We start from the raw sequence: 10000 nt of genomic DNA, 5'->3' as shown, positions 1-10000 counted from the left end.
GGAAGAGAGGGAGGCAGGGAAGTCGTCTCGATCTAATAACCCAGATCCTGATGACTCACTGTTCCCAATGTATGAATACACACACAACACACAGCGAGAGAGTGAAGAGGTGCAACAGCTGTTGGAGTGTAAACAGACTGGGAGTCTCATAACCATTTCCTGCTCTCCTCCCATCCTCCCTCTGTCTCTCTTTCTTTCTGTCCCACTTTCTCCCCCTCTCTTTCTCTCTCTCTGTCTCTCTTTCTCTCTCTATGTCTCTGTCTCTCTCTTTCTCTCTCTATCTCTCTTTCTCTCTCTCTGTCTCTCTCTCTCTCTCTGTGTCTGTCTCTCTCTCTCTCTGTCTCTCTTTCTTTCTGTCTCACTTTCTCCCCCTCTCTCTCTCTGTGTCTCTGTCTCTCTCTCTCTCTGTCTCACTTTCTCCCCCCCCCCCTCTCTCTGTCTCTCTCTCTCTCTCTCTTGCCCTCCCTCCTTCCCTTCCTCCATCCCTCTACTTTTCTTTCTCTCCCTCTCCATAAACTTAAGCCCTGTCTCACCTGATATCAATCAGTGAAGGTCATTAGGAACTTTCTCTCTCTCTCTTCCATAGATGTTAACAGACTCTTCCTCTCTCCCTCCTCTCACTCTCTCCACATATTCATCTGGGAAATTCCTGCTGTGTGAGTCACGGTCTGAACAGCAGGGTGTTTGTGTCCATCACAGAGAGACAGACAGAGAGAGAGAGAGAGAGAGAGAGAGAGAGAGAGGGACGGAGAGAGAGAGAGAGAGGGGGACAGAGAGAGAGAGAGAGGGAGAGATATAGAGAGACTGAGAGCGAGAGAGAGGTAGAAAGAGAGAGAGACCAAGGGAAGGAGAGAAAGATCGAGGGAAGGAGTGAGAGAAGGAGGGAGAGAAGAAGGAGAGAGGGTTCTTTAGAATGTCAGTGGAAAGAATACTGGAAATTCTAAATTAGCAGGGACTTTCCCTACTCAACGTTCCAGTGTGTGTGTGTGTGTGTGTGTGTGTGTGTGTGTGTGTGTGTGTGTGTGTGTGTGTGTGTGTGTGTGTGTGTGTGTGTGTGTGTGTGTGTGTGTGTGTGTGTGTGTGTGTGTGTGTGTGTGTGTGTGTGTGCTGTCCTGGGGCTTTTGGCTTATCAGACAAAAAGTAGGGACGTGGAAAAGGGAAGGAGAGAGGAAGAAGGAGAGAGAATGCAAGACATTACATTGCATTGACCCATGTTCTATCTATCTCTATATTATGTATATATTATGTATCTCTCTATCAAATTTCTTGGTCCCTCTTTCCTCTCCTTTTCTTTCCAGTCTCTCCTCTCACCCCTCGCTCCCCAAGGCTAAGCCCCGCCCCAGACCCTGACTTCCTGTTTCTTTCATCTCTAAGCCTATCACAGTTGTCTTTTTAATCTCAAAGCCTATCACAGTTGTCTCTTTCATCTCTGAGCCTATCACAGTTGTCTCTTTCATCTCTAAGCCTATCACAGTTGTCTTTTTAACCTCAAAGCCTATCACAGTTGTCTCTTTCATCTCTGAGCCTATCACAGTTGTCTCTTTCATCTCTAAGCCTATCACAGCTGAGCGGAAGGAAAAGGGCTTTCCCCTACAAGCCAGAAAGAAGGAACGAAAGAGAAGACAAAGAAGCATACGTAGCTGATGTTGAAGGGAAAAGTAGACCAGATAGGATGAGAGAACAGGACAGCAAGAGATAGAGAGAAGGGAAGGAAAGAGGGATGATGTTTTCAGACAGACAGATAGAGGGATGGAGAAAGAGAGGAAGAAAAGCGAGAGCGAGAAGAGAGGGATGGAGAAAGAGAGGAAGAAAAGCGAGAGCGAGAAGAGAGGGATGGAGAAAGAGAGGAAGAAAAGCGAGAGCGAGAAGAGAGGGATGGAGAAAGAGAGGAAGAAAAGTGAGAGTCAGAAGAGAGGGATGGAGAAAGAGGGGAAGAAAAGCGAGAGTCAGAAGAGAGGGATGGAGAAAGAGGGGAAGAAAAGCGAGAGTGAGAAGAGAGGGATGGAGAAAGAGAGGAAGAAAAGTGAGAGTCAGAAGAGAGGGATGGAGAAAGAGAGGAAGAAAAGCGAGAGTGAGAAGAGAGGGATGGAGAAAGAGAGGAAGAAAAGCGAGAGTGAGAAGAGAGGGATGGCGTTTTCAGACAGACAGATAGAGGGATGGAGGAAGAGAGGAAGAAGAGCGAGAAGAGAGGAAGAGAGGAAGAAAAGCGAGAGTGAGAAGAGAGGGATGGCGGGAGGACTGCTCCAGTTGATCCCTGAGCTTCCAGGAAGCCAAGAATTCCAAATCTGGAAAAGCACTCTCTCAGTAGCAAACACACACAGATAGAGCAAAGGTTTGTCCCCCCCGTTTTGCCTGAAGTAGTAGAGTCCGAAGACTTTCAGGCTTCAGTGAACTGGCAGACCAAACCAACTGTACAGGACGGGGGGCGCAGTTGTCAGAGAGAGAGGAAGTAGGTTCACCCAGAATGTGGTCTCTCTCCCTCTCGCTCTCTCCCGCCCTCTCCCTCCCTCCCTCTCTCCCTCTCTCTCCCTCTCCCTCTCTCTCAATTCAATTTAAGGGCCTTATTGGCATGGGAAACAAATGTTAAATAAGCAATAAAAATGAACAGTAAACATTACACTCACAGGAGTTTCAAAAGAATAAAGACATGTCAAATGTCATATTATGTCTATATACAGCGTTGTAACGATGTGCAAATAGTTAGTACAAAATGGTGTTTGTTCTTCACTGGTTGCCCTTTTCTTGTGGCAACAAGGCACAAATCTTGCTGCTGTGATGGCACACTGTGTGTCACGACCGTCAAAGAGAGGAGACCAAGGCGCAGCGTAGTAAGCGTACATTCTTCTTTATTAAAAGAACGAACACTGAACAAATTAACAAAATAACAAAACGAACCGTGAAGCTCATATGGATAGTGCAGACAGGCAACTACACATAGATCAAGAACCCAACAAAACCAAAAGGGAAAATGGCAACCTAAATATGATCCCCAATCAGAGACAACGATAAACAGCTGCCTCTGATTGGGAACCAATTCAGGCCACCATAGACATACATATACCTAGACTTACCAAAACCCCTAGACATACAAAAACCCTAGACAATACAAAACAAGCATACCCACCCTCGTCACACCCTGACCTAACCAAAATAATACAGAAAACATAGATAACTAAGGTCAGGGCGTGACACTGTGGTATTTCACCCAGTAGATATGGGAGTTTATCAAAATTGGGTTTGTTTTCGAATTCTTTGTGGATCTGTGTAATCTGAGGGAAATATGTGTCTCTAATATGGTCATACATTGGGCAGGAGGTTAGGAAGTACAGCTCAGTTATCACCTCATTTTGTGGGCAGTGTGCAGATAGCCTGTCTTCTCTTGAGACACAGGTCTGCCTACGGCGGCCTTTCTCAATAGCAAGGCTATGCTCACTGAGTCTGTACATAGTCAAAGCTTTCCTTAAGTTTGGGTCAGTCACAGTGGTCAGGTATTCTGCAACTGTGTACTCTCTGTTTAGGTCCAAATAGCATACTAGTTTGCTCTGTTTTTTTGTTAATTCTTTCCAATGTGTCAAGTAATTGTCTTTTTGTTTTTTCGTGATTTAGTTGTCTCCAAACATCATGCAAACAGAAACACACTCACTCAGACACTCCATGCCCTGTGGGCCCAAATACCATTACACACCATCTGGAGAGGTTTTCATTCTCATGGTGACAGCTTTCCCAAACCTAGTGGAACCCAACACACTATACGCACACACACACACACGCACACACACACACGCACGCACGCACGCACGCACGCACGCACGCACGCACAAGCACATATACACACACTTGCACACTAAGCCCACCCAACACTAAGCCCACCCAACACTAAGCTTACCCAACACTAAGCCTACCCAACACTAATCCCACCCAACACTGAGCCCACCCAACACTAAGCCCACCCAACACTAAGCCTACCCAACACTAAGCCCACCCAACACTAAGTCTACCCAACACTAAGCCCACCCAACACTAAGCCCACCCAACACTAAGCCTACCCAACACTAAGCCTACCCAACACTAAGCCCACCCAACACTAAGCCCACCCAACACTAAGCCCACCCAACACTAAGCCTACCCAACACTAAGCCCACCCAACACTAAGCCCACCCAACACTAAGCCCACCCAACACTAAGCCCACCCAACACTAAGCCTACCCAACACTAAGCCCACCCAACACTAAGCCTACCCAACACTAAGCCCACCCAACACTAAGCCCACCCAACACTAAGCCTACCCAACACTAAGCCCACCCAACACTAAGCCTACCCAACACTAAGCCCACCCAACACTAAGCCTACCCAACACTAAGCCCACCCAACACTAAGCATACCCAACACTAAGCCTACCCAACACTAAGCCCACCCAACACTAAGCCCACCCAACACTAAGCCCACCCAACACTAAGCCTACCCAACACTAAGCCCACCCAACACTGAGCCCACCCAACACTAAGCCCACCCAACACTAAGCCTACCCAACACTAAGCCCACCCAACACTAAGTCTACCCAACACTAAGCCCACCCAACACTAAGCCCACCCAACACTAAGCCTACCCAACACTAAGCCTACCCAACACTAAGCCCACCCAACACTAAGCCCACCCAACACTAAGCCCACCCAACACTAAGCCTACCCAACACTAAGCCCACCCAACACTAAGCCCACCCAACACTAAGCCTACCCAACACTAAGCCTACCCAACACTAAGCCCACCCAACACTAAGCCCACCCAACACTAAGCCCACCCAACACTAAGCCTACCCAACACTAAGCCTACCCAACACTAAGCCTACCCAACACTAAGCCCACCCAACACTAAGCCCACCCAACACTAAGCCCACCCAACACTAAGCCTACCCAACACTAAGCCTACCCAACACTAAGCCCACCCAACACTAAGCCTACCCAAGCTCCCTGGGTATAAATGTGTTTCTTGGATGAGAAGTTGACATTGAACCAGATTACAACTAAACCAGGTAAAGACAACATGACAACATCATGGCTATGATGTCATCTTTAACTTATCAGGTCATTTAAATCAGATAAAGATGTATTTTTCTGGGTGCTAAAAAGATGTGGACAAAACGTCCTTTTGCAACCAGAATACAACATGTGCAGGGTAATTACAGTACAACATACTATATGTTACATACAACTGGCTTAGAGAAAGATAGAGAAAGAGAGAGAAAGAGAGAGATGGGAAAGGTCTCACGTGTCGGTGAGAGAGAATCAAAGAGTTTCTTGGCTTTGAGAAGATGGCACACACACACACACAGACACACACACACATACACACAGACACACACACACAGACACACACACACTCACAGACAGAGACACACGCACAGACACACAGACACACACACACACACACGCACACACAGACGCACACACACACACACACAGACGCACACACACACACACACACACACACACACACAGGTGCACACACACACACACACACACACACGCACACACACACACACACACACACACACACACACACACACACACACACACACACACACACACACACAGACATACACACAACTGGATAAGAGACCACATCAATAGGGCCAGTGGAAGGGGCCACAACAGCCGCCCTGCTCAGGAAATACATTAAACTATAACCACACTGCAACAGGTGCTCTGCTAGGAAATACTTTAAACTACACTACCCACACTGCAAAAGCAATACAACAGCAAAAGCCTACAGATGTCCCACACATACATCTATTATCCTGCCAGCTCTAGGATGGCTGTGGTAAAAGCACACACACACACACATTCCAGAGCATGGTGCTTTCACACACACTCTATAGTCACTGCCTTTGATGTGAGTGTGGGAACGTTCAGGGAGGGAGAGAGGGACAGGGGAGAGAGGGGAGAGAGGGGAGAGAAGGTAAGGGAAAATAGTTAAGTGGATCAAAAACCAGCAGCATAACATTTTTATATTATTGGTCCACGGGGCCCTTCATTATCTTTATCGGGAATACGGGAAGGAGCTTGGTTGGGAAGTACCGGGATACCGGTCACCGGTATTGAACCATAGACAGAGCGGGAAACGAGTGAGTGAGATAGAGACTCCGTCTTGAAGAATCTGTCTTTGGACAGTGCAGTATATTGGCTGGTGCAGTCAGAGCAGTGTGTGTACCACAGTACTCCAGTTAAACAGAGGTTACTTTATATAAAACTCCAGTCTCTGTAATACATGCACACACACACACACACACACACACACACACACACACACACACACACACACACACACACACACACACACACACACACACACACACACACACACACACACACACACACACACACACACACACACACTGCTCTGAGGTCTCAGTAATCACACTCTATAAAGAACAGCTCAACTGGTCTTCAAACACACTGCTTCACCCCAACTCCCACTAAACCCAGTGACCTGAGCGTGTGTGTGTGTGTGTGTGTGTGGTCGTAGTGGGGGGTCTGTTCCAGTGACCTCTCCTGTCTGCTTCCTCAACCTGAGTGTGCAAAGTAACACCCCCTACACACACAGACACACTGTCTAACCCTAAAGCCTGTTGCATGCTATCTAGTCCAAACACCTCCTGCATATATTACGGGGAGATTTAGAGAAGTTGTTATTCGTTCTTGTGTTCGGCAGTAGTTTCCCCCGCTGTTCTTTTCTCTCGAGGCAAGTGGAAGTTCAGTAGCTGAAGTCTACGCCCCTTCGTCTGTGATTGGTCAACGGTAGAGATGGGAACTATGGACCGTATTTTTCTATGAAGTGTGTGTTGTCATTCAACGCGAGACGACTAGTTTTCATGCACATTTTGTTCACTTGTGAAATATTGCACCAAATGTCTTAGCTAGCTGTAAAATTGCATGTCTTGGGCCTCCCGAGTGGTGCAGTGGTCTAAGGCACTGCATCGCAGTGCTAGCTGTGCCACCAGAGATTCTGGCTCGAGTCCAGGCTCTGTCGCAGCAGGCCGAGACCGGGAGACCCATGGGGCAGCGCATAATTGTCCCAGCGTCGTCTGGGTTAGGGGAGGGTTTGGCAGGCAGGGATACCCTTGTCCCATCGCGCACTAGTGACTCCTGTGGCGGGCTGGGTGCAGTGCACGCTGACACGCCAGGTGTTTCCTCTGACACATTGGTGCGGCTGGCTTCCAGGTTAAGTGGGCGTTGTGTCAAGAAGCTGTGCGGCTTGGCTGGGTTGTGTTTCGGGGGACGCACGGCTCTCGACCTTCACCTCTCCCGAGTCCGTATGGGAGTTGCAGCGATGGGACAAGACTGTAACTACCAATTGGGGAGAAAAAGGGGTACATTTTTTAAAATAATATTTGCACGACTGAGACCTCTGTAAAAACACAAAAATATATTACAGATTTCTTGATTTATCTTAGATTAATTCTGACTATTTTGAGGAAGTGTTACTGGCTACGTTGTTGCAACAGTGTCTCGAGAGGGACAAACAACAGTATTGCCACATTTTTTCAAGTTTTTCAAGGTTTCAAGGTATTTTATGACCAAATCGCCACATGGGTGGAATGTTATTAATATTTTTCATAATTTCACAATTAATCCAAATTATATTTAAAAAACATATATAAACATGTGTCGCTATGTAAAAATGTGGACAACCCTTCAAATTAGTGGATTCGTCTATTTCACCTGTTGCTGACAGGTGTATAAAATTGAGCACACAGTCATGCAATCTCCATAGACAAACATTAGCAGTAGAATGGCCTTACTGTAGAGCCCAGTGGCTTTCAACGTGGCACCTTCATAGGATTCCACCTTTCCAACAAGTCAGTTCGTTACATTTCTACCCTGCAAGAGCTGCCCGAGTCAGCTGTAAGTGCTGTTATTGTAAAGTGGAAACGTCTAGGAGCAACAACGGCTCAGCCGCGAAGTGGTAGGCCACACAAGCTCACAGAACGGGACCGCAGAGTGCTGAAGTGTGTAGCGCGTAAAAATCGTCTGTCTTTGGTTGCTCAGCTGGAGTGGTGTAAAGCTCGCCGCCATTGGACTCTGGAGCAGTGGAAACATATTCTCTGGATTGATGAATCACGCTTCACCACCTGGCAGTCCAACGGACAAATCTGGGTTTGGCGGATACATACTTTTGGTCATGTAGTATATTTCAGTCTTCTGTCATGTATATAAAGTCTAATATTGGGATGCAAACTCAAAATGTAATACATTACAACTCTATATCTGACATGGTACAAGTGACATCTTATTTTTAAGCCCACAACCATGTGTGTGAGATGTATACCTTTGTTTCAAAGAAGATTTGTTTAAGACTACCCAGAAACACAGCGTGACCCTGATTCAGCCCACTGCAGTAAAAGGTTATTAATGGAGTATGCGACCACAGACGTTGGCTTTCGCCGAGCCAAGTTCTGCTAGGAGCAAACAGAACCTAGTCTGCAGGTGCCTTAACCCATACGCTGTCTGGCCCAACCTGTACCTGACACTGGTCTGGAAACCTGTCCTACCCACTCAGAGACTCTGGCAGTACAACCACATCTTGTCCCTGCCTGCCTGCCTGTCTGGGTGTCTGTCTGTCTCTTTGGCCTCTGACAAAAGCTCTGAGACCTAATTGAATTACACACTGGGTGGAGGAGGAGGGTTGGGGTAATTAGCTAGAATAACATAGAGGGGGTAGGGGAGCGGGGCTGTCTGAGCCAAGACTGTACTGTCTGAAAGAGACCCTTCATCAGAGAGGGGGGGGCGACAGAGAGAGAGAGACAGAGACAGAGACAGAGAGATAAAGGCCCTATTCAGGGTGGGGGACGACGGAGAGACAGAGACAGAGACAGAGAGATAAAGGCCCTATTCAGGGTGGGGGACGACGGAGAGACAGAGACAGAGACAGAGACAGAGACAGAGACAGAGAGATAAAGGCCCTATTCAGGGTGGGGGATTTACATCTCACTCTGTTGTGATGTCATCAGAGTGAGACACACCCTTGGAGTTACAGGAATCCCCCAGGTCTATAATAGCTTGTTATATACCAGTATGTTTAAAGTACAACACAAGCCATCGAATATCACACACACACACCTAGCTAAGCACAGTGTTGTGATGTCATAAGCGTGTGACCTACCCTGGATGCATTGCAGCGAGCCGTCCTCCGCTCTGATGGTGAAGGTCTCCCCTGGATTCACCTGTACCAGGATCACCTGACGAGACCAGAGAGACAGATCAGACAAAACACAACGATCACAGACTGGTTCAGACACAGCACATCGATAACAGACCGGTTCAGACACAGCACATCGATAACAGACCGGTTCAGACACAGCACATCGATCACAGACCGGTTCAGACACAACACAACGATCACAGACCGGTTCAGACACAACACAACGATATCAGACCGGTTCAGACACCACACAACGATCACAGACCGGTTCAGACACAGCACATCGATAACAGACCGGTTCAGACACAACACAACGATCACAGACCGGTTCAGACACAACACAACGATCACAGACCAGTTCAGACACAACACAACGATCACAGACATACCTGAGAAGTAAACAAAGACGTTACTCACACTCAGTCAGGACACACACGCACACACAGACACACACACACACACTCTGACAGCCCCCAGGCCTCAAACACTGAAGACCACTGCATATATTTGGGGGCTGTTTGAGTATGAAGCATCTTACCATCATGGTGTCCATGTGGAGGTTGTTGAGACTGTGGCTGTAGACATGGAACACATGTCCTGCCATGGCACATTCATACACACCACACACACACACAAACCCACCACACACACACACACAAACCCCGCAAACCCACCACACACACACACACAAACCACGCAAACACACACTACACGTGCTACAGGTGAGTCTTCTTCCCAGCCCGTTCATATCCCCTCCTGTACAATCCGTGTCTTCCCATAGCGACGTGAAGCTGCTCTCTCC

At 47.6% G+C, this 10000-nt stretch overlaps 1 protein-coding gene across 2 annotated transcripts in view; it reads right to left on the bottom strand.

Annotated features, from left to right (window-relative positions):
- LOC139566476 (fibronectin type III domain-containing protein 3B-like) overlaps positions 1–10000 on the bottom strand; it is a 181332-nt gene that overhangs the window by 117010 nt on the left and 54322 nt on the right. The window contains exons 1-2 of one of the 2 annotated variants that reach the window (XM_071387684.1): positions 9737–10000; positions 9160–9235 (exon numbers count right to left, since the gene is read on the bottom strand). The exon at positions 9737–10000 is cut by the window's right edge and continues 6 nt beyond it. In XM_071387684.1, coding sequence (XP_071243785.1) covers positions 9160–9235; positions 9737–9946 — 286 coding nt within the window. In that variant the 5' untranslated portion in view covers positions 9947–10000. The remainder of the gene's footprint in view (positions 1–9159; positions 9236–9736) is intronic. The other variant, XM_071387685.1, reaches the window with a different exon arrangement.

The sequence above is a fragment of the Salvelinus alpinus genome, chromosome 38, assembly GCF_045679555.1.
Source record: "Salvelinus alpinus chromosome 38, SLU_Salpinus.1, whole genome shotgun sequence".
NCBI lineage: Eukaryota > Metazoa > Chordata > Actinopteri > Salmoniformes > Salmonidae > Salvelinus > Salvelinus alpinus.
Note: the sequence above shows the minus strand (reverse complement) of the source record. Positions and strands in the feature narration are given on the sequence as shown.